Genomic DNA, 24679 nt, shown 5'->3' with positions numbered 1-24679 from the left:
AAAAGAGACAAAAGAAATGGAAGAGACGGAACAACCCTGTCTGGATCCTTTCATAATCATATTCTGATGATGTTATTCACAATTACATCTTATCAACTGATCTTTCTCTCCTCATTTGCTTCAAACCGTCTTGATTTTGCAGACTACTTTATGGTGTCCTTTGTTGCCAGGTTGGTGCACTTAAAAGCATCTCTAGCCCCAATTCATCAAGAAACAGATCTGTCCCCCATCCAAGCCTGCAGGTATACAGTATACACACAAGCACAAAGTGGGTCAAAGAAGAGTCTCGTCCTCTGAATCAATTACCTCATCAATCTGTTTATTCCCAAACAGCCCCCCCAACTCATTTTGGAGCTCTGAGAATTAATCAACAGGAGATCAGTCTGCCAAATTGGAAACATCTGACATCCATTCCCATCAAGTCATGCAGCCATTTAGGTCAACCAGATAAACCCACATACATGCATAGGGGCTGGATCCTTTGTGTCTGACTTTCCTTTGCTCTTGGACTAGGTAGTGTAAACTTATGACGCGGAGCACGATTGTGTGTATTCCTTCATCGTGCGCATGTATTGATGGTCCATCAAAAGAATCAGTCCTCTGTGATGAAGCACCCAAGATTCCCCTGGGAACCAATTACAAACGGTCTGGTCTGAGCATCTTCCTCCCCAAACACACACATCCTCATCCTCACCTCAGGGCGAATCACCACCTACTGACTTAACCTTGAAACTCCCCTGTGGAGCTCAAGTCAGGCTACAGAGAAGTGAAAAGCAGAAATAAGGCAGAGGGAAGTGGGGGTGTTTTGTCTGGAGGGTTTTGGTGGTGGAACAAAAGATGAGAGGAGTCAGGGTCAAACTGTATAAGCACACAGGAACAAGACAGGAGTCGACGAGATGGAGAGAATTTTAATCGTAAACACACAAAGAGAGAGAGAGAGTTTCCAGTATAGCTGTATAGATAAAGATTCCTGTTTTGCCATCAGCGTTTCCTTCACTGCATTCTCAGACACCACAGACGTGTTTGGTGTGTGTCTGTTCGCCAGTGTGTGTCGGCTTGTGAGCGAAATAATCGAATTTCTTGAAACATTGTGCATCGGCGCACCTACAGGCCCACAGATTGTTTCACACCTCGCCATCAGAGGGATTGCCCAACAGCTGGTTGCCATGGTCGCGGTTTTCCACGCACCAATCAGCAGACGGCGTATTGGGGGGTTCTTGGGGTGAGTCTGCACAGTCTGGAGAATAGCAGCGATATGAGCAAAGATTAGCACAGATTATCAGACAGAACCATTAAATCCTTCCTCAGATATCACTCCGTCTGTGCTGAAGGGTAACTGAGAGGTGGAACAGTAATTGAGATGTGGATTAGGGAAACCATTTTAACTATTAAGGAGGAAATGTTACATTTAAATGCTATCTATTTTTCACTCTAACATTCCTGGCAAACATAAGAAGGATACAGTATATGGGTGCATAGCTAATGCTGGTTGAGCATATATAAACCTAAATCAGTATTCAGAGAATTAGCGAAAATCTGTCTAGTATCCTCAGTATTGAATGGGTGAGGTAATATTTTAATTATTTAGTTGATGTGCCTCAGAAATCTAATGAGAAAGGCAAATGTTCCCCTTGAAAGGAATTCTTTTTTCGATCGAAGCCTTTCTTTGTGGTACCAGCACGCTCCCTGCTGGCAGAATGGCAGAACACCAGGTTGAACCTCACAACTACATGTCGTTTCTATGGCTGTACTGATCTGTTTTAATATTACATTACATTACATTACGATCATTTTGGCAGACGCTTTTATCCAAAGCGACTTACATTATATATTACCACCCTTCGCAGAGGGGGGAGCAATTGAGGGTTCGGTGCCTTGCTCAAGGGCACCTCGGCAGGGACTCGAACCAGCGACCCTTCTGTTCCCAAGCGGAAGCTGTACCCACTGAGCTACTGCCTCCCTTAATAGATATAGAATACATATACTAATTCTTGAATTGTGACTTGTTTGTGTTCTGTATATAACGTGAGGCCCTAAAACAGTCTAGAAAGTCTAGAATGTTATTTTAGAAATGAAACAGATTGACATGTCCTCACAAAGGCAACAACTTCAATAGATGTACTTCACCTAACTGCCAGAAGAGGTCAGCATAGTTCTTTACAGACAGCCGAGAGGTAATGTAGCCCAATCGAGATTGCAGACTTTTCCCAAGCTTTTCAACTTGCTAAAACTTTCGAAATGATAGCGCGTGAGAAATTAAGCAAATTTGATTTAAAAAATAAGTATGCGGCCAATATTGTATGTAAACAGCTACGGCGTATTTCATGTTGATGCTTTAGCCCCAAATTGAAGCAGATGAGAGTTAGTGTAAAGCCAGTAAAGTTTATTTAATTGCTTATCCTGTTTATCCACATGTTGTTGATGTATGACATTAGTTATTTTTTATTTTATTTATGATGTCATATCCCCTCCCGCGTGCCGTGCCGTGCCCCACCTGTCCATAGGGGGGCTGCCCGGTGCGGGTTCGGACCTTCCCGCAGCTCCGTTTGGGCTCGTGCCGCTGATCCTCTCCGCTGACGTCAGGAGAAATGGCGGACCAGGATGGCAGCGACGCATCTCCTCCGGAGTCCCAAGGTGAGCTATTACCGGGCATAAAGTTTTCCCTCAGGGGGGTAAACTTTTACACGGACGGCGTTTGTTCGGTCCAACAAAAAAGTTGTGTTTAGCGAAACGACTAAAGTTGTGGTTTTTACGTTTGTGTCTGAACGCTGACGGTGAATTAAAAGAGCCTGTAAGCGGCACAAGCCGGTCACGGGAGCGGGATTAACTCACCGCAGACTGACCCGACCGGTTACGGTTATTAAACACGATATATTCCCAGAAATACTTGACAGTTTTCCGTTTTGCCGCCGTGGCCGCTGTGGTTAAACATTGTGAGCTGTTGTCTCGCCGGCACCTGTTGCTGACATTTTGTGTAAATGCGCGGCGAGCTTGACAGACAGGTGAAGAGCAGAGGCTGAACTTGGCAGGGGGCTAATGCTAACACAACACGACACGGTGCTCCTTTAAAACACGGCTATTTAACTGTACAAAACGTTTTTATTCATATTTTTCAGAAGATGTAAGGACGACACAAGTTTTAAAACTCTTTTTTGCTCACCACAGCATAATACTGAACAAAAGAAGTGCATAATACAAACATAGCTCCATTCAAAAACGCATAATAAACCAGTGTGAACATTTTGAAAGGGCATGAAATTTACTTAAACTAAGCCCCAGAATATTGCATTGAATATTAGAATAATTGCTGATTAATTTGGAGATAAATGACTTAAATAATATCCTGTTGTGTTGCCGAAGTCACCCTATAGAGCCAAAGACTCAAGCTGAGTGAATAATGGATGATCCAGGGCTTTGCTGCTTGGCCTGCTTGACCCAAGAAACTGCTTTAACTTTAAATTAGTTTGTATGTTATGAGAGCAACAGGACAAAAATGACCCTTTAAACCTAACCTCAATATAAGTGTAATGTAAGTTTAGCAGAATTAAGATTTGAATTGAAGTAAAAAAAGGCAAGAAGGCCTAATTCAGGGAGAAAGAACCGTTTACCGCCACAGGTGATGTAATGTAATGATTTGTTGTGCTTTATCTCCGCCCCCTGCATTCATACAGGAATATAATTGCAGTGTAGGATGTCAGAGGAGTTGTGATATATAATCGTTATTTACTAACACTACAAATGAAACCGCACTGTCGTTGCTGTCAAACAATTACCAGCAATGTCATAAACCATAAAAAAGAGCAGTGCAGAGGATCATATTCTCTTAATAGCCTCGCTCTGATGCTGTCTGTCTGTGTGCGGCTTCTCCTTCTTTCCCACCGTTATCGTTTACTAAAGCTACTTCATCAGAGTTTAATTGAGCTGAATCCTGTTGTACAGCCTGTTGGTGTACATCTTTCACGGGCCTGCATGAAAATGTTCTATCCGTATCAATTATTCATCCTGTTTGTCGTCCCGAGCTCGGCAGAACGCTCAGGCTTTAGGGTCGTGAGCCCTCCTCCTGCAGGATTAGTAGACGTGTCCTCTGAAATCTACTGCCAGTTAGACTGAAATGTTACCGTACATGTTTTCCTCTCAGCTGTTGTTGTCAAAACCAGTTTTTTATATCTCCTTTTCCAATCGGCTGAGAATGAAGATTTCCTTTCTGGTTGCCATAGTTTTCCTCCTTATTTCCATTACAAACACTTCTGCACCTGTCAAGTAGTCACATGAAGTCTGTTGGGTTGATGCAGCCATGCTTTGCCTCCATATTAGGCACCCTGATATCATAAACTCACCTTGAGAACATTTCGCATTTCAACACCAAACATTCTTAATGTTTGTGACGCAGATGCGTTTTATAATAAGCGTTCCAGATCAGAATGCACGCGTAATGATCAAGAGCGTCGTGGAGATGTGATATTTCCCGACAACGGATCTCGTGGGTGTTTTTTTCACTTTGTTCAGTAACCACACCAGAATATCATGATTCTTCTCTGCTGGGAACATTTCTTTTGTTAAAGATGAAGAGGGAAACAGAATAGGAGGAGACACAGGAGCCAAACCTCTTGAGGGATTGAGTCTTTGGCAGTAACAGACTCAGTGGTGCAAATGTATTAACAATATATGAGCATTAATTATGTACACTAATATGTACACTAAGCATATTTCAAAGTTTTTGTCTTTATCCGTGTTTGCTTTACAGACAATAATCCTATGCAGTCTTTATCCTAATTGTACAACAGTCTTAATTCTGCAGCCGTCCTTGTGTACCTAGCAGGCCGATGTGTGAGAAGGGCGTGTCGCCGCCTCTGTCCGGTTAAAGTCTACGTGTAGGATTACAGTGTTACTCTGTGCTGCAGGGACAAAGATCAGATGCGGCTTGGGTTATACAGCACAGTACAGTACATGCACTACTGCAGAGTGTTTGTGTGTCTGTGTTGAGGCAACACATCTTACTGAGAGAGTAAATACTGAACCAAGATGAGCGCCAGTGTTTACATGCAGTATCTTTACGCTGCTTTGTGCCACAGTGTTCTGGTGGCGTTGCGTTTTGCAGCTGCTGTGCTTGTTGTTCAAACTGTGTGTGTTTGTATTTGGCTCAGTAGGGTGAGAAAAGAGTGTAAACACCAGGGGGTGGGAATATACCAGCTACATATCCGGTGCTGATGGCGGCGTATAAGGGCCACTGCTGGACAAAAGATACTTTAAGACAAAAGTCAAAATATGTCTTTGTTATTCCTGCATCTGTCATTTGAATAGATGATAGAATTTGTAATAGTTAATATGAGAAGTTGAAGATTTAAGGAGCTCATCTTATAAATAAATCTCTATCTTTACCTAGTGTTGGCTAAGAATACACACATGATACTCTTCTACCCAGAATAGTACAGAACAGAAAATCCTAGTATGGCTGTAGTTTATCTACCCCTGGTACACACACATGATAAATGGTTTTCTTCTGCTTCTTCTTTTGTTCTGTATCTACTCCAGTCTGTGTGTTGTGCACTGTCAGTATATTCATTGTGAAGTAAGTCCAGTTGATGTACTGCAGTGCCGCTGTGTCCCAGTCCTGCAGAGAGGGATTTTCATATTCAGTCTGAAAGAAGGGATGGACCTTTAAGTGGAGATCAGGGAGGAGCCATGTGACCGTGTGTGTGTGTGTGAGTGAGCACACCCCTCGGGAAGTGGCAGGTCCAATACTGCCTTGCTTGGTTGTGTCTATATGTGTGTGTGTGTACATTAGAATGAGCCAGTCCTTTCCTCTCACGCCTCCTTTGTCCTGCACCATTGGCCCACGTGCTGCTGTCGTCAGGGAAACCCTTTGCCGGTACCGGCTCGTCTTCCGGCTCTTTGCACTGAATATTTTAACAGCATCACTGCCCTCTCCGCTGCTGCAGGTGTATCTGGGCTTGTGTGTGTGTATGATGCACTTCCTCTGACAACTTTGCATTTATAGTGTAGCCAGAGTTAGAGACAGTTGGATGGAATTCAAGGGGGGGGGGGGGGGGGGGCAGCGTTACAGCAGCGTCTCATGAGAGAGTCCAGACTGAAACGGAAGTGTACGTGAGATCTTTTCAGCTCGACTGGATTAAGTGTGGAGGTGGCAAGAGCTCATCCTCCACCTCTCTCTCTCTCTCGCTCTCCCTCTCTCTCTCTATCTCATCTCCCTTCCTCTCTGCAGTCACAGGCAGCATGGATATGGCACAGTGAGCTCCTGCTTTTGTCTCTCTGGCACTCTGTCACCTTCTCTCTTAACTCCTCATCCCGTCTCTCTGACACTCCGTCTGTATTTTTTCTTTCTTCTTTTCTTTTTTTGTCCTCCCTTTGCTCTCTCCTCTCTCTCCTGTCTCATGTGTTGCCAGGGGACTATTAGCTTTCAGCATTAGCTCCTAGACATTTAGGTCTGCATTGAGAGTAAGGATTGAGGGTTGAGGGGGGGAGGCGACCCTCTGGACTGCCATCCTCCGCTGGCACCTGCAGCTCACCTGCCCCCTCCCACCCAACCACAGCAGGGTGGGATGGGCCCGGGTGGGTGAGTTAGTCAGGGGCTAGAGGCTTAGCAGCTGGGCAGGCGATGCCAGACTGCAAAGGAAAGGGTGGAGGTGGAGGAGGAGGTGAGTGCCCGCGGGGCGAGCGGAGGCTGAGGAAGGGAGGCAGCCGCTCAGCCATCCCTGCCCTCTTCACCATCACTGAGGAAGAGGAGGGCCAGAGACGCAGAGAAGCACGCAGGAGGAAGAAAAGAGGTACCGAGGGAATGAAGAGAGGGAAACTTAGTGTGTGTGTTTTATCTAGGGCAGATGGATGTTTGACTGTCCTCCAGAGACCGACAGAAACGGGCAAAGAGAAAGTGAAAATAGCCTGAAACAATGGGGAATTAAGGACCAAGGTGCAAGTGTGTGTGTGTGTGTGTGTGTGTTTGTCTTTACGTTGTGTGATTGTGACAAATGTGTGCAAAGAGCTGTGATATTTGTTTTTTGTCTCTCTGTGATCGTGTTTCCTCTTGGGAGGGAAACGTCCTTCAAGCAGAGACAGGTGGCTGACAGGTCTGACCAGGAAGTGTGTGTGTGTGTGTGTGTGTGTGTGTGTGTGTGTGTTTGCGCGCGCTTGTGTAAGAAACCAGCTGACAAGGCGAGATTGGGTCAGCAGAAAGGCGGCAGATGAGAGTGACTGTGCAGTGCACATCATGCATGAGCAAGCACAGCGGTCACTCAACAACTGGCAACACACACGTGCATACACACACACACACACACACACACACATGCACACTGAGCTTCCTCATCTCTATCAGTGTTGATCAGGGTTGAATTCTAGAAGTCGTGGTTTGCACATAAGAGCCAGAACCTTGCCGTGCCGTCACTAAGTGGTTTACTGTTTCCTTTATCCATGCCATAAATAATGGAGAGAAGGAGAAATGATGTGGAGCTCACGTGGCAAGAGTGATGTCACCGTATCACATGACTGTTTACCTTTGCTTGAAAACTCCAGATATGAGGGTGAGGATGAAGAACAGCTGAGCATGTGGCCTCAGTGGTTTGGTTGAATGATAGGATAGAGGGTTTTGGTTGATAGAGGGACGAAGCAGGAAGAGTGTTGGATCTTTGCACCACACGGTGAAAACATGTTGACCTAAGCCGCGGCCTACATCCGTCCCAGGTATCCCACCCATCATGTGAGCCTGAAACGTTTACCTGCGCCGTTTGTTTGATCTGCGGCTGTGAGCACACGACAGAGCGGCTCCCAGCCCTCAGGCGCCCGGCGTCCAGGCCTGAACGCCCGTCCGTCCCGGGGCTACATGGGAAGCCTTCTTCCCCTGCCCCCTTCCTCCACTCCACCGGCTGCAGCTTACAGCCTTTAGCTTAGCCTCTGCAGCGGCTAATCCTCTCAGAATGCCGGGGACGCAGGGGCAAGCCGGCGACGCGTTGGCCAGGGCAGCACAGCGCTAATCGCCAACTCCCAACATTTAATCTGACCGGCAGATAGATGAGGGGGGGGGGGTGAGCAAGTACACACATGTACACACATAGCAGGAACAGGGAAGGGAGGGGCAGATTAAACAGTCACACTCTCCCTATGTCTCTTTACACACACATATAAACACACACAAGCAGACAAAAGGATGGGGGTTGAACAATCACCACAGGCTGTGTCACACACCAGCAGCTCTCAACATTGGTGACACTGAGCAGCACTGACCCCTCTACCTCTCTTCCTGCTCTATCTTCTGCTCTGGAAACAGAGTTTTTGGGGGTTGGTCCCTTCTGTTTCCTCTCTGGCCTGGATTTTATGACTTTTTTATGCTTTTTCCTTCATCTACCCGCTGCAACATGGACTTTGGATGGGAGTTTATCTTCCCCTGTGTAGGATGTTTTCAGGAAGCTTTGATCGCGGCCCACCGACTCGTCAGAGTGGGACACTAGTCAGGGGTTCAACAGGTCCTTTCTTGGGATCACATCCTTGGCATTATGAACAAAAGTTCAGGTAAAAACTTGCACTCTGCCCTTAAGCAATCTGGAAACAAACAACAACAAATGTAAATACACTTCAAGTCTGTTTGTTTTTCTTCTGCACATTTTGACTTTGCAGTTTTTCAAAGCTGTTATACATTCATACAATTCTTCTTGTTCATATGTTGGGTGATTGAGAGTGTGGTGGTGTATATGAGCATGTGATTGTGTGTATGCTGGAGTGTAGTGACTGACTGGTCTGTAGTCGGAGTCTATTAAACAGCTGTTAAGTAAAGGCTTGTAACTGTGTGTGTAGCCCACTCAGTTCACAGGTCTTTTCTCTTAATGACCTGAGTGGCAGATGTGACTCGTGGTGGGAGGTGATGGGGGTGGTGGGTTGTACTGGTAACAAATCAACCCCTCTGATGCTGCTGACAACCTCCTGGCAAAGATGTGTGTGAAGGCAATGAAAGGGATTCTCCAACTTATTTCTGGCTCCTTTTCTTTTGAGCTCTTGGACAGCAGAGGGAAACAAGTTCGGGGGGGGGGGGGGGGGGGGTGTGTGTGTGTGTGTGAGAGAACCTGGCGTTACAGTCCACAACCTTAGCCAGAAACCCTTCAGATGCAATTTAAGACGTTGGTTATTCTTCAATTAAGGCGATGTATTGGTTATTACATCATATGCAGGTGCAGATCAATAAATTAGAATAATCAGACTGGCTGTGATTATGCAACACATTATGTTTATACTAGGAGAACATCCGAATTCCATTGATTGCCAAACTAAGTCCTAAGCAGCTCTGATCTGCATATCCAGCTTTGTCCACTATTCCCAAGGGCACAGGGTTTGCCCTTTGACCCCCGCTGACCTCATCTCCACGCAGGACGACCCCCAGCTTCACAGCTCTTTATCTAAAGGTTACAAGTGTGAGTGGATGCCGGGCTGTGTGGAGCCATGATGCATCTGAAGTTTTACATTGAGATTCTCAGCTTATCAGTGTTATTGACTCTCTGTTATTACACATATTTTCTTCCCCTCTCTGTCTCCCACCCTCTTATCCCTTTGTTTTCATCTGTGAAGCTTTTCCACTCCTCTCCTGAGGAAGGGAATAGTTTGGTCTTTGCTCCAGAGCATTCCTGGCACTTCACAGATTTCTTCCCTGTGTAAAATGTCAAAATGAGTAAATGTCAAGTGTTTTCCTTCTCTTTATCATTAAGAAGTGGCTCAGTCGGCTCGTCAGGAGCTCCACTAAATCACTCAGGACTTCTTAGCACGAATGAATGGAGAGTGTGTGTGTGTGTGTGTGTGTGTGTACCTATTGATGCAAACTGGTAGTCATGTGAAAGCAGCTTTTTAAAGGGCCACTAAACGGCTTCATTTCCTCTCATTTACATCATCTGTGCCCACCGTCTGCATGCTGAATAATTAGAATATCCACATTTCTCTGACTTAAGGAATTTTCTCACGTATCCAGCGTAATAAGTGGGTACAGCACACGCCTCACTTAATCTGCCAATCTATTGTGTGAGCAGAATAGCTTTATGGGGAGGATTTAATTATTAGTGCTGCGTGGCCCGGCCCAGCTTCCCTTGTCATTACAGTGCCCATTATATAACCAGTTACATTTCTGGTTCACCTGAGGCAGAGCAGTCTGGTTTAGCATGTGTATACACACACACACACACCGGCGTAGACACAGCATAGACAGCGACACACAATACTCCTGCCTTTTGTCCGCACTTCAGCGTGGTTTTTGGTAATGAAAATATCCCTTTGTGTCAGGGTGGAGACGGCTGTGCCACAATATAAACCACACAGCCCTGTGTGTGTGTGTGTGTGTGTGTGTGTGTGTGTGTGTGTGTGTGTGTGTGTGTGTGTGTGTGTGTGTGTGTGTGTGTGTGTGTGTGTGTGTGTGTGTGTGTGTGTGTGTGTGTGTGTGTGTGTGTGTGTGTGTGTGTGTGTGTGTGTGTGTGTGTGTCCATAAATCCTCACAGACGACTCTGCCGATGATTTAAGCGAGGATGTTTTGACAAACAGACACAGGCGATTAAGAAAAGCAAGTATGCGGTGTGATTATGAGGTGAACAGTTCTTTCAAAGGGCATAAAGGTGTGAGGCCGACTGAGGCTTTGAACTTTCACAAGTGGAATGCTTGCGATTGCTGTAATAGTGGGCGTCTGCAGGGTTTGTCTCAGGTTTGATAATCTGTCTAAGAACTGCACTGCTGTGAAGAAGGAGTTCTCATTCCTCAGCAAACTCATATTTTTGCTGTGTCATGTATCAGGAGGATTTCTCCCATGCGTTCACCCTCAGTGTGATGATGATAAATATGTTGTTTTTCCTGAGGAAGCCTTGATGGACTGGAGGTCGTCGTGCAGTTTGAAGTAGATTGACCTCACGTGACAGAGTGCAGAGTGTCTCATTCCTTTCTGCTCAGTTACACAAGCTGCCAAATTATTAACATAACAGTGTAAATATCTCACACACACACACACACACACACGCATAGAGATAGAGAGAGACTACGGCAATCACACAAAAACATAGACACGCATGAGGCCAAGTTCAACAGTAGCAATTCATTTTAAGCAAATTAGGATGATGCCGTCAATGCAAAGGCACTATTCATATCAGAGTAAATGTAATCTGTACTTTGCTCCTCTGTTCTGTGTCATAAACGGAGCCAAAGCCTCTAACGCCAAGTGAAGATAAAGAACCTGTATAGAAGATAGAAGCTATTTCAGGCAGAGTCCAGCTATTTCTGTGAAACCGTTCCGGTCTGGAGATTCAGTCTGGGTCACTTTAATTTGGTCTTTGGAGTTTTCTGGGACAGATTTGTCTCTGTGGAGATCTGCAGCTCACTCTCACTCTCCCTCACACACACACAATGTAGGAGTGTGAGCTGATTTTGTACACCAACCGTGTTTAAGACCCTCCCAACACAAACCACACATGTATTTGCACCGCAGACTTTACCTAGTACTGCCTTAGGCCTGCTGTTCAACTTAACTGTTCATCCAGGAGTCTGATCAGAAAGCGCTGAGTCACCCTGGGCTTTAATAGAGTCATTAATCAATAGCCTGGAAACGCTGCACTGCACTGGGGAAGAACATTTGATGAAACACAGCCTATAAAGTATCATTACGCCTGACAACTCTGAAGTTGCGGTTGTTCCTTCTCTCTCTTGTCCTTTGTCTTCTTGTCCTCTCTCGTACTATGTCTTCTTTTCGTAAGATAAATACTAACTACACACAATAACAGGGCTTATAATGTTCTTGTTGACTGACATTGACATTGTTGTGTTGTTGACTTTGACTTTTATTTGTACAAATCAAAAATGAGGCTCTGATGTGGTTAGAGGTGGAAACATTACCTTCAGGTCAGAGACTAAAATATAAAGTAAAAGATTAAACAGATATGCAAACTAATGACTCATTGTGTTTAGTTGTACTCAATATATGCATCATGTACAGTATCTGCACCACATGAGCAGGATTCCACTCTTCCACATGCATGAGGAGCTGCTTTAGTCTAATTCTGGTGTTTATATGTTTGAATAAATCAGCAATGGTAGTTTTACTGGGTAGTAAAACCTTTTTACGGCCTTGTGTTATCCTGGATGATGCCAATGGCTCTTTTATAGACCTGTAGTATCGTGTGGTTTTTTGTGTCCGTCTCCCCTTTCACTCTTCTTCTCTCCTCTTCCTCATTCAGTTGTTGACAGTTTTTGCGTGTCTCCTTCTAGCGTCGTACTCCCAGTACAAATGGGCAGACGGCAGAGCGTCTTCAGGCACCCGGCCCGGCTCCTCGGCCTCCGGGCAGGCGTCCAGCCCGACCCAGAGCGTCGCCACCAGCATCAGGCCCAATAGCTACGCCGCCATCAGAGCAGGTAAGAGGCGGCACACACAGAGAAATGAGCTCCTGACCGGACAGGAACCAGAATGCACCTGTGTTTGTGCCGCAGACTCTTTGGTCTTCAACAAGCTCGACGAGAGACAGAGGCTGGCCCGCGAGCGCCGAGAGGAGCAGGACAAACAGAATGGTGTGTATTCTGCCTGTGTGTGTGTGTGTGTGTGTGTGTGTGTGTGTGTGTGTGTGTGTGTGTGTGTGTGTGTGTGTGTGTGTGTGTGTGTGTGTGTGTGTGTGTGTGTGTGTGTGTGTGTCTGTGTGTGTGTGTGTGTGTGTGCGCGTGCGCGCATGCATGGTATACTTGAAACATATGCCTGACTTTCCTCTCCATCTTCCCTGCTGCATATTTTGACTGAGTTGCCTGTAGCTGTGGTGAAGTGCCCGTTAGCTGTTACGTAAAGCCCGGGCTCAGACCAGGGACCCCTGTTGCCATGACGCCCGAGTTACATAATGGGCCAATGGCACAGGATTTAGGGAGGCTATTGCTTTGAACCTGTTTTTGTGTGTGTGAGGGGCACACAGCAGCAGATGGGTCATCTGAAGATTGACCGGCGTGTGTGTGTGTGTGTGTGTGTGTGTGTGTGTGTGTGTGTGTGTGTGTGTGTGTGTGTGTGTGTGTGTGTGTGTGTGTGTGTGTGTGTGTGTGTGTGTGTGTGTGTGTGTGTGTGTGTGTGTGTGTGTGTGTGTGTGTGTGTGTGTGCGTGCCTCTAGCTGGCAGATTTGCTCTAAAGCCTCGTCACATGACCTACAGCTGACTACCACCCTGCAGCCATAAGCCTGAATATGTGTGGCTGTGTTCATGTGTGTGTCTCTGTCACATTTGTGTTTGTGCACGTGAATACATTCAGCGAGCCAGAGTTTTACACCTGCAGCAAGTCATTAGTAACTGTGTGTGTGTGTGTATGTCACCTCAGCTGTTAAGGAGGCCCAGTGGCAGGCTCGTGAGGAGCGAGCCAGGCAGCACTACGAGAAGCAGGTGGAGGAGAGGAGGCGAAGGATGGAGGAGCAGAGGATGAAGGAGGATCAGAGACGAGCCGCCGTGGACGAGAAGCGGCGGCAGAAACTGGAGGAGGACAAGGTGTCTCCTCATTTCACACACACACACACACACACACACACACACACACACACACACACACACACACACACACACACACACACACACACACACACACACACACACACACACACACACACACACACACACACAGGCAATCTTATTCCCACAGCTTTGTGCATCTTGACGGCTTCACCAGCATGTTTCCTTAAAAGTGTCTCCATGAACAGCCTAATTGGTATCTGCAGATCGGTCAACCATTTACAAGCTCTGTGCTCCGTCCATCACTGTTAGTTAGTTGGAGTTTGAACTCTAGTACCCTAACTACACACTAATTGCCCCCCCCACACACACACACGCGTGCATACCGTAATCTCTTGGAAAAACAAAGAGGTTGCGTGTGTTATGTTAACTGCAAACTCGCGGAGAAATGTTTCAAGGCTTCTCTGCGCCACGTAAGCAGCAACTGGCGCTACAGAAGTGGAGGTGAAGAAAATCTAGTTGAAGGAAGGAGGAGCCTGTGATAGGTCGAAACAAAAACACTCAAAACAATCACTCAATCAATCAATATCAGAAAATGCAGGACTACAAACTGTTTCTTTAATTTTTGGAGTTTTACATCTAGTGGCCATTAGAGGAACTGCAGCTTCAGTCCTCCCTCTTTGGCCTGTTTAGACATAATTCAAGTAATCAAATGTATAAATTTATATATAAACAAGAAGCACATGAGTAATATTCAAATGAGTCCAAGCATGTGACCTTACATTATACTGTATGTACATCAAAGCACCGTGTGTTTCTGAGCTCGGCCTCTGATTGGTGGTTAATGGTGACGTCGTCATTGTTGTTTGTTGTGGCTGCAGGTTCGTCATGAGGCGGTGATACGTCGCACGCAGGACAGGAGCCAGAAGGCCAGACCGAAGCCCAACCGCTGGTCCTGGGGCGGGGCGCTGCCCACAAACACTCCCACCACACCAGCTGGTACATGGACACACACACACACACACACAAACGATCCGTTTATCTGAAGGTTTATTGAACGTCGTGGCACTAAACTCCCTGATGTCTGATTGCATCTCTTCAGTTAATAAGTTTGTGTGTGTGTGCCCGTCTCGCTCAGCTCAGTGTTTGACCTTTCAGTTTCGTCGCCCTCTGTTATTAATGACGACTTGCGCGGCCCTCTGTCTCTCTCCCTCTCTCCTCTCTCCTCTCTCTCTCTCTCTCTTCTTCTCTACCTTTGTCCCCCCCCTTTCTTTCTCCTTCTGGTCCAGGTTTTGTCGAGTCGGCTTTCCTCTGTCCACTCGACCTTGCCGGGCTGGAGCACGTGCAGAGTGCTTTCAGATACGGAATGACCTCTCAATGTGAATATTATAGCATACCGTGCCCGTTAGCTGGCTAGCATTGAGACGGCCTGTAGGCCACATGTAGCGATAGATGTTTTATTTATGTTTACATTTAGTACTAACTCCTTTTCTAATCCTTCCTTCCATTTAGCAGCAGCCTGACAACCTGTCAACCCCCCTTTTTAACCGTTTTAACCCAAACCTTTAGACTTTAAAGAGACAATGGTAGATCCAGCGTTCTGTTTCACTTCCCGCTTCCTTTGTCTTCAGGTCCTTTTAATAAAGATGCTTGTTAACATATTTTCTCATTGTTTGTTTGTAGATCCCGACAGGCGGTCAGTGTCAACCATGAATCTCTCCAAGCACACAGATTCGATCATTACCAAGCGCCTCTCGTGTTCCTCTGCCACACTCTTACACTCACCGGACCGAGGTAATGAAACTTGTTACTTGTGTCTCTTCAACTCTCTCTTGTTGTATTTGGCCTCTATTTACTAAACCAGATAGCCGTTTGTAACGACTGTCATTGTACGTGTGTGTGTGTCCGTCGATGTCGCCGTGCAGTCTTACAGATGAGAGCAACCTCTACTCCGGTCATTAGCAAAACTCTGTCCAAACTGCGCCTACACCACGGAAAGGCCTCCTACTACAGAAACAAAGGTGTCTTCTGGGAAATGCTGGCACTTTGCTCCCCCACGTTGCACAATATTTGCCATGTTGCAAGCTGAACACATCACACTGGCTGGAAACTGAAGAATACATATAACTACCAACGTGTGTTTGTGTCAATATGAGAATTCTTTCCTTTTCTCTCACTTAAGCGTGTCCCCCACCCTTAACTCTTATCCTCTCTAGGATAATCTTTGTGTTTGTGGGAACACTGTGGGCAAAACATACAAACTCCACGGGTTACACGTGTTCCTTCTGCAGTTTCCAGCCCAGTTGTGTCTCATATTCCGCTTCATCACACTGCATGTTAATCAAACTGGTCAATCAGTCCCGCTCTGGTCCACCCAAGGTACCAGGAGTCCACGAGCTCTGCATGGCCACAGATTTAAACTTCTGTAATCCCTTGCCAGATCGATTTTAATATAATTGTAAAGCAGCATATGAGTGCAAGCCACAGTATTTTAACTGTTTAGCGCTGCTCCCTGTGTTTACTCTTCACTCCAGGCTGTTTGCTTCCTCCCATAATTCAGCTGCATGCAGGTGAAGGTGTAACAGGGCAGCATGTTCACGTCTACGCCGCTGTGCACAGGAGGAAATCAGTCACAAATTCATAATCTGCTCTGACAGGTTGCCTAGGCTAATCAGTGCCTGGTCAATACTTTCACTTCTTATCAAACCACAAGCGTTATACACTTCTAACGTTTGTTTTTGTGTGTGTGTGCGCGTGTGTTCAGGCTTGCGCGGTCTTCCATTGACGCCGTGGGAGGCCAACGTGGTGAACCGCCTACAACAGCCCACACACTCCTACCTGGCCCGAAGCCGCAGTGCCATGAGTCTGTCTGGAGAGCAAGCAGGTAACACACACACACGGCTCGTACGGTCGCAATGGGAGGTTATCAACACACACAAACTCATACCGCTAGGTGTGTTTATGCCAATTGTGTTTGGATCTGTCGACTACAGTAACTTTGAGTGTTTATCAGATTTGGTGAGACTTAAAGCATTACAGCGTCTGAAAGGTCTTTTGCCAAGTGTGTATCAGGCACCAAAAATGCAAACACACACATATACACACAGGACAAAACAAGTAAGCTGTTCTGGAACATTTCCCCCTATTGGTACCCTGTCCTGCCTCCCCCTGTTGTTGCAACAGTGACTTTAGATCACTAGTGTACGTGTGTGTGTTTGCATTTCAGTGCATATTATGAGCTGGAAGGGACCTCGCTGTTCAACAATACACACAGATTATCATGTGATCTGTAACTGACACATTCATGACCGTGAACGTTTTCTTACCTCGTCTATCTCGACCTCTTTACTCTCACACACCGGTGACTTCCTGTTCTTTATGTTCTTTGCTGGTTGCTGATTTTCACTGCCTGGCGTTTGTCTCTATCTATCTGACTCTGCTTCCCTCAACGTGTAATAAAATGAATGGGGAACATTAGAATGGAATACTTTAATCCTAAACTAATCAATCTTGCCAACTAAATCTTAATCCTATTTGGAGATTAACATTCACAGGTGCAGCTCAATAAATTAGAATATCTTCTTCCCCATGATTGTGTCTCCTACTGAACCAGACTGAGAGACAATGGAAAGGCTCAGGAAACCTCAGCAGGTGATTTGAGTTAATGAGCTGATTAGAGTGAGACACTGAGGATAGTAGATGGAACTTTATCACTATATTAACATTTCTGAGAGACTGAGTTTGGGGTTCTCATGAGCTGTAAGACAGAATCATCAACATTAAAACAAATAAAGGCTTGAAATATTTCACTTTGTGTGTAGAGAATCTATAGAATATGAGAGTTAAGCTTTTTGAATTGAATTACTGAAATAAATGAACTTTTCCACGATATTCTAATTCATTGAGCTGCACCTGTTTATTGATCTCATTCTTTGCCTGATTGATGGATGCAGCATGTTAATAGTTTTCAGTCAGTGGCACTAATGTTCTTTCTCTTCTGTCTCCTTCAAACCTTTTCTTTTTCTCATCCATACCAATCTTCCGCTGGTCTTTCCAAACTTCTCAACTCTCTCTCTCCATTTATTTATCTCATATCCTCGACCCTTCCTCCTCTCCTTTCACCTTGTGCCTTTCACCTTGTGCGCTCGTTTATCCAAACCCCCACTTGTGTCCCTCGCATTCCCGCACCACCCCGACACCCCCACACACTCCCGCCCCGTACGTCACCATAGCCATGCCTGTGTGTCCTCGCTCAGTGTCCTGCCACCCCATGGGCCCCATATCCTTCAAGGCCCTGCAGGCTCTGCCGCTTCCTCACTGCCGCAGCCACGAACGGAGCCTCAGCAGGGAAGCGGCCTCCTCTTTCTCCGCCACCCGCAGGAAAACCACGGGATCCACACAGGTAGGAGACGTCAACAAACAGCAGAATCATAACACACAAACGTAGCTGCCACTCTCCCCCCCTGGTGGTGAATTGCAGGCGGCACTCTGTGAACTCTGAACTCTCTGAAGACAATGCAGGTTCAGTTCTACAACGGGAAGTCAGAGCAAATGTTGGTGTGACCGCAGCTTGAAGGTGTTATTTGTCTCGACCTGACAGGTGACAGGTGCTAAACCGATCAGGACGGTCGGGTGGAGAAATGTAACACACACACACACACACAGCCTGGACACGCCCACACAGTCACCAGAGTAAGCTCTGTGGGTGTAACCATGGGAGACGCTGCAGACGTATGTGCTGAGGAAAATAATCAAATCTATCAACCGTAATGAATTTGTGAACGCGCGCACACACACACACACACACACACACACACACACACACACACACACACACACACACACACACACACATAGAGTGAAGGTTGGATTGATCGTCGACTTTGGCAGGAATCTGCCATTAAATTAGTAATGTTGGCACGGCGACCTGGCACGTCCCGCAGTGCAGCAGGCGATCAGAGGAAGTCTCAGTCTAATCCTGTTACCCATCAGTGTGTGCTGCTGTCACTGTGCCCTGGAGCCAGGCACCTTCTGAATAGCTGCTCAGATGACTTTTCTTCTGTCGTAAGAAATGATGGTTAGGATCGCAATTCATTGAATAAATACAGGCCACAATTCAATTTAATGTGTTAAACCCTCGTGCTTCATCACCATGTTCTGTCTCTCTCTCTTTCTCTCTCTCTCTTTCCACAACAGAAAGACAGAGAGTTTGCCAGGAAGTCGTGGAGCAACCTGTCTCTCCCGCTGGGTCCCACTCTGAGTTTGCCCCCCAACAAGCCAGGAAAAAGGATTAGCAAAGTAACAGCACCCTCGCCTGGCAGGTATGAGGAACGACACGCAAACGAAGCGCAGGAGTTCATGTTCTGACAGATTACAGTTCTGGATTATTGGGGAAACTATTAAAAATGCTCCTTTGGTCCTAAACGCCTCTCTTGCTGCACACAGGCCCCCGCAGAGGACGCCACTACGCCCGCCAACTCCCAAGCTGCTCAAGTCTCCAGGGGCAGACGACCCGGGAAACCTTCGTCCTATCAAGAGCACACCAGGGACCCCCCGTCCCTCCACGCCCATCAGAGTCCAAAGAGAGGAGGAAGAGCAGGTCCTCAGTCCTCTGCAGCCTCGACCTCAGCCGCTGGGTCAGAACAAGACCAGCACCGAGGACGCAGCACCACCAGCCGCCAGTGGTTAGTCACAAGTGGAATTCACTGCAGATTCCTGTGCTTAACCACCTTATCTGTCTGAGATTAACCGGGTGCCACATCCATTCTGCCACCTTCTAGAGTCTGTGAGCAGTCCGCCGACTCACAAGCCGTCAGCAGGAACCACGGACCCGGAGGAGGCGAGTCGTATCCTGGCTGAGAAACGCCGTCTGGCCCGCGAGCAGAGGGAGAAAGAGGAGGAGGAGCGCAGGCAACAGGAAGAGCAGGCCAGGTACACTGTGCTGCGACTGATTCTCTGTGTGTGTGTGTGTGTGTGTGTGTGTGTGTGTGTGTGTGTGTGTGTGTGTGTGTGTGTGTGTGTGTGTGTGTGTGTGTGTGTGTGTGTGTGTGTGTGTGTGTGTGTGTGTGTGTGTGTGTGTGTTTTAAGAGTGATGGACACGTGTATGTGCACCCTTCACTGTAATTAAAGGTTGTTTGTGTCACCGCAGACTCGCCAGAGAGGAGATGGCTCGCCGCAAGGCTGAGGAGCGAGCAAAGCGAGAAGAGGAGGCAGAGCGGCAGGCAGAGGAGAAGAGACTGAAGGAGGAGGAGGAGCGGAAAGCGGAGGAAGAGAGACTTCAGAAGGAGAAGGAGGAGGCAGAGCGACTCCAGAAACAGGTCAGAGAAGGAACTTCACTCCTTCAGCGGCTCGGTCGTGTTAGCACCTGAAAGACCTCAGAATAAAATGCAACTCTGTGTGTTAGAAAGAGGAGGAAGAGTCGCGACAGAGGGAGGAGGCGGAGCGGCTGAGGCAGGAGAGAGAGAAACACTTCCAGAAGGAGGAGGCCGAACGCTTGGAGAGGAAGAAGGTAACACGAGCGCACACATGAACGAGCTCCCCATGTCACACACAACATCTGACATCTCCTTTACTTTGTCTTAACCACCAGCGTCTGGATGAGATTATGAAGAGAACAAGGCAAGAGAAGGTAAATGCCAGAAGGAAATGAGGGACACATCTGCTACTACTTTATTATTGCTAGTATACTTGACTTTGTTTCTCTCCCATCTTTAGAAAGTTACTCCGAACAGGAATGGAGACAGTGCAGGTAATGTTGATTTGGAAAAAGAGCTTTGCTTACGTTTAGGATGTTTACATCAGCGGTGTCGTTTCTGACCGACCTGTGCATCGTTTCCCCTCTGGCCATCAGTAAGCCCCGCCTCTCCCGTCTCACCATCAGCCGCACCGATGACTCACCAGAGCAACGGCAACGGACACCAGGCCTCCAACCCAACCTCCAACTCTGATCCAAACACAGCGCCGACGAGTCCTGACCAGAGGTACGAACGCATCAACGCAAACTAACAAACAAAACAAAATCATTGCATCAACCAACATCACACAGAGCTGCCGCCATCTTTTCTGTCCCCGTTTCTGTCTGGCAGGGAGAACGGGCAGTTTGAAGAGGTGATCACACTTCCTCCACATGCCAGGTTGTCTCCTCCTGAGGGGGAGGAGGAGCAGCAGCAGCAGCGGGAGGAGAGAGCTCCTGTCATCGCCTTCAAGGAGAACGGCCTCCTCAAGCCTCTGAGCGGAATGGAGGACTTATCAGCCCAGCAGGAAACAGGTTGATATCTTTGAAACATTATGTGAACTCCTTTTTTTTTTTTTATCTGCTCATGTGATCTTTGATGCAATCTTTGTCTCCTTCAGACGTCGCCTGACGACGGAGCGCGTTGCCACACGCCAGTGAGCCAGTAAGAGAGACGGTCGGAGAGACGGAGGAGAGCAGATCAGTCAAGACAGGAAGGACTCCAAGCTTCACAACCAGACTCTTCCAGAGGTCCTTCACCTAACCCTCCTGCGCCCGTGCTCACAGCGACCATTTTCCCAAAGACGGCGTCTCCAAAGAACCCCCCTCCCCCCCCCTCCTCCTCCAGGTATCTCCAGTGATGTCGCTCTTCACTCAACCAACAGGTACAGGTCTCATCTTGCCCCCCCCCCCGTGTCTGAAATGGAACACGTCCTAAAAGAAGCGTGGCAAATTAAGTCTTCAGTGGTGATACTTGAAGAGTTTCCTGTTGCTGTAGAACATAGTTGGATGAACCAAATCAGCGATGACATCATAGCAAGGAAACGGTACGCCATCCGCAGAATTACAAGGTTTCATTTATACGTTTCTACCCTGGATGGAACCTGGTAAACTCGTGACTGCAGGAGCTGGAAAGTCACCTTGTTTTTGCTCTTTCTACAGTCTTTCAAACTAGAGATTATTATTGTGGTGGCAGAGGGTTTGGAGTTAAAGTTAAACATCAACAAAATGAAGAAGAAGAAAAAAGTAAAAAAGTGGAGTCAAAACTGAGAATTAAGATGTAAACTACTGGTTTTTGTTTAGTTTTATTTAATTGCTGTACAGATAAGAAATGTGATTTGTTGTTTCTCTCCTCCGTCTCTGTTTATGTCCAGATGTGTTTTTTGGATTGGAGACGTTGTCTCACTTCTTTGCTCCTTACAGTCCAAATGCGATGTCACTTTCTGGCCGAGAGTGTGAACACATCGCGAATTTGTACATTGTTTTGGCGAAACGAGTATAAAATGGATTAAACTAAATTGGTAGAGATCATTGCAGATACCTGTATAAATTGATGTGTTTCGATTGATCATTTTGATGAAGGATTGAAGAGTAAATGCTGCTACTTTTTGCTGTTCCTTTGCCTTACCATGTGACAGAATGAGGCGATGCCCGAGCTCAGGTCAGTGCCCCCCCCTCTGCTCACACATCCATCTTGATCTGACACCCAGGCTGTGACCGTACATGAAAGCTAAGGATTAAAACCTTAATTCAGTCTGACATTAACGGAGTTCTTCAAGGAGCTGCTTTGCAAAGAAATGGACACAAAAGTAAAAATGTGGAACCCAAACATTCTCTCTCTTCAGATTTTTCTCCTCCACATTATTTGCATTATTGCTGCTGAACATTTGGTTCTTAAAGCTTTGCACTTGGCTTTTTGCAACCACACCAAAAATGGAGGAAGATGTAAGCCGATCCATGTTTAGGTGACGCAGCGCTGGTTGTTGCCAGTGAGACGTGGCATGTTATTAACACAGTAATATTACATAAATGACTTAAAACAGACGCAATATGACTTGTAAAATACATTTTCACCTCTTAGAAAATTGGAAGTTAATTATTTAAATGTTATATCCAATAAATTATCTATAAAACGCAATATATTTTACTAAGACTGATCAAAGCTTTGACAACTAATGAGCCCTTAGCTTATTAAGAAAGGGCTGAAAACCTTAGTAAGCATTTGAAACGGTGTACAAGAGATTTCCCAAATGTTCCTGTTGTACTGTATGAGTTAATAAATGTAAATAAGATGTCTGGCTAAACGGCTCATGTTCTGATTGTTGTAATAGTTGTGTTTCCATTCATCAGAACAAACTGCATATCACTTTTTATTTTAGAATACACCAACTATGAACACTCCAAACATACAGCAGGGTGAAAGGAACACAAAAATGTACAGACAGGTTGCAAAAATGTCAGAAACGCAGACAGGAAATGCACAGCTTGACACGATTGAAGAGATTGGAGAAAGAAAATATTTACATTTCCTGAAACCGAGTAGAAATCAGCATGATTGACCTCCACAGAGGTGCATCGCTCAAAAACGCTACACACTAGATCCTGCAACTCTAAGGTGCTTTTGAGCGTGTGAGTGGCAAATGTGTAGCTATCCACAGGAAGTGATGGCTCGCCAAGTGTCATCCTGTGTTGCATAAACACCGGCGGGTGACTCTTGGGGACAAGTGAGACCTTTTTAAGTTCTATCGGGGTCCTCCCGTCTCACCAGTAGAAGGTTTTGCTGAGGAAACCGGCGGCAGCGTTGAGCCAACCTCCACTGGCGTCTTCCTTAGCGGCAGTTCGGGAAATGGCTCGGTCGGCCTCCGCCTGTGGGCTCTCTTCCTCGGGGAGGTAGTCTGGTAACGCCGCGTTTTGCTGCACCTCCACTCCAGACGAGTTCAGAGGGAGAAAAACCTGAAGGAGATAATTGGCTTAGTTTTTTTTTTGCTGCGTCTCTAAACTAAGTGACTGCCCAAAACAAAGCCCAGCTGCTCACCTCTTCTCCCGCCTCGTTCCTCACCACCTGCTGGGCCGACAGCACCTTGGTGGCGGCGATGGCCGAGGCCAGACTCTGAGAAAATGAAGCATAGAAGAAGCAATTCAGTGAACCAGTGATTGCTGAATAAAGATGTGACTGAGCAAACAATACTAGGACACAGAATCTAAATACTGTAAGCAGCCTGTCTGTCCTTACCTCAGTGGGCAGGTCGGAGCGGATACGGACCGTGCATCTCTTAGAAGCCATTTGGAAAGTAAAGCTGATCACTCCTCTGACCTTAAGAAGAGCCTCCTCACACAAGCTGCGCTGGTCCTGGAGAAAAACAACAACGGCATCGTGTTTCTGTCTGTGTATTCTCCAGCACATCACAGTGTAAAGTAAGAGGAGCTATGAGGAGAACATGTTAGTCAGGGCCGACTCACTGTGCTGTCCAGCCCTTGGATGTGCAGAGTGACAGACTTGGCCTTTTTGTTGGAGGAGTTGAGAAAGAACTGGGACTTCTTCTTCCTCTCAGGTGAGCGAGGAGCGGGCCGGGGAGGGGCACTCAGGATACCAAAGACCTCTTTAGCCAGGGCGGTAACATCAACAGAGATGTCCTCTCTGTGCAGGGGGGAAGAAAATAGAGATCTAAGCACATTTATTTCAACCTGTATCCAATTCATATCAGTATTAATCTCCTCACCTTTCCATTAAATTCTCCAGGCTCACCATCATACCCAGTTCATTCTTCATGGTGGAGATGTTGGGGGTCAACTCAGCCAAGTAACGTAGAGTCTGAGAACAAAAGCAGATGTTCTGATGTACACCTATCCAGCAAAACTCCAGCTGATCTTGCCTATTAAACCCTCCTGACTGAACAAACCTCATTGATTTGTACAGGATTCTCAGGTTTCATTGTTAAGCTAACATATTATCTGTATGACTTGTATGTTTGGCAGCATGGTTGGTCCAGACACTCACCTGCAGAGTAGCGAACAACACGTCTGGGTTCTTGTGGTCCAGGAACAGAACCAGGCCGGGGAGGCAACCCTGGTCCTGGACGATCGCCTCTCGGTTCTGCGGCTCGGAAGCCAGGTCCCTCAGCTGGCTCACCACAGACAACGCGTCCATCATGTTGTCTTCACAGTAACTGCAGGTGATAAGGTTCAGACATTAACGTCTTAGCCACTGTCAAAACACCACGCTAGCGTTGTGGCTAAGCTAGGTTGTCTTGTGATCAGCTAGACTCGACAAAATCGGCTTCACTGCCACCATTTTTACTTTTAAGCGCATCAATAATGACAGACAGCAAAAAATGACAACATTATGTGAAATAATCTTTTTTAAATTAACGTGTAATTGTGTTCTTACCGCAGACAGGAACAGCTCGTGCAGACAAAAATACAAATTCAGTGCCTTTCTCTTCCTGACGTGTCATTGGTCGAGCCGCCGTTGCACACCACGCACCGTCGCCCGCCCCGATTGGCTTCACT

General features: G+C 46.6%; 2 protein-coding genes and 1 long non-coding RNA gene across 5 annotated transcripts; 1 reads left to right on the top strand and 2 right to left on the bottom strand.

Moving 5' to 3' along the window:
* Positions 1–925: 925 nt before the first annotated feature.
* On the bottom strand, positions 926–2567 carry LOC143015478 (uncharacterized). The gene is made up of 3 exons (XR_012965430.1): positions 2495–2567; positions 2128–2230; positions 926–1237 (listed from the first exon to the last, which is right to left on the bottom strand). It is a non-coding gene; the product is annotated as an uncharacterized LOC143015478 (long non-coding RNA).
* map7b (microtubule-associated protein 7b) lies at positions 2536–22199 on the top strand. 3 transcript variants are annotated; one of them, XM_076169479.1, is made up of 19 exons: positions 2536–2634; positions 12235–12378; positions 12454–12531; positions 13313–13476; positions 14319–14436; positions 15121–15231; positions 15363–15458; positions 16202–16321; positions 17694–17839; positions 18634–18758; positions 18883–19121; positions 19218–19368; positions 19586–19754; positions 19841–19945; positions 20027–20065; positions 20152–20185; positions 20288–20417; positions 20523–20704; positions 20791–22199. In XM_076169479.1, exons 1-19 carry the CDS (start codon positions 2589–2591, stop codon positions 20799–20801), a joined length of 2208 nt encoding a protein of 735 aa, XP_076025594.1. In that variant the 5' UTR covers positions 2536–2588; the 3' UTR covers positions 20802–22199. The 3 variants fall into 3 exon arrangements, with proteins under 3 accessions (XP_076025594.1, XP_076025593.1, XP_076025595.1); XM_076169478.1 differs by having other exon boundaries at positions 18631–18758; XM_076169480.1 differs by lacking the exon at positions 15363–15458 and having other exon boundaries at positions 18631–18758.
* A 338-nt stretch (positions 22200–22537) lies between these two features.
* On the bottom strand, positions 22538–24626 carry armc1l (armadillo repeat containing 1, like). Its single transcript, XM_076169484.1, has 7 exons — positions 24558–24626; positions 24168–24336; positions 23890–23981; positions 23630–23807; positions 23403–23519; positions 23205–23279; positions 22538–23122 (listed from the first exon to the last, which is right to left on the bottom strand). Exons 2-7 carry the CDS (start codon positions 24318–24320, stop codon positions 22931–22933), a joined length of 807 nt encoding a protein of 268 aa, XP_076025599.1. The 5' UTR covers positions 24321–24336; positions 24558–24626; the 3' UTR covers positions 22538–22930.
* Between the last annotated feature and the right edge of the window lie 53 nt (positions 24627–24679).

This window comes from Genypterus blacodes, unplaced genomic scaffold, assembly GCF_046128005.1.
Source record: "Genypterus blacodes isolate CSIRO-AG114 ecotype Tasmania unplaced genomic scaffold, CSIRO-AGI_Gbla_v1 ptg000204l_1, whole genome shotgun sequence".
In the NCBI taxonomy this organism is placed as follows: domain Eukaryota; kingdom Metazoa; phylum Chordata; class Actinopteri; order Ophidiiformes; family Ophidiidae; genus Genypterus; species Genypterus blacodes.
This window is presented reverse-complemented; position numbering and strand designations above follow the sequence as displayed.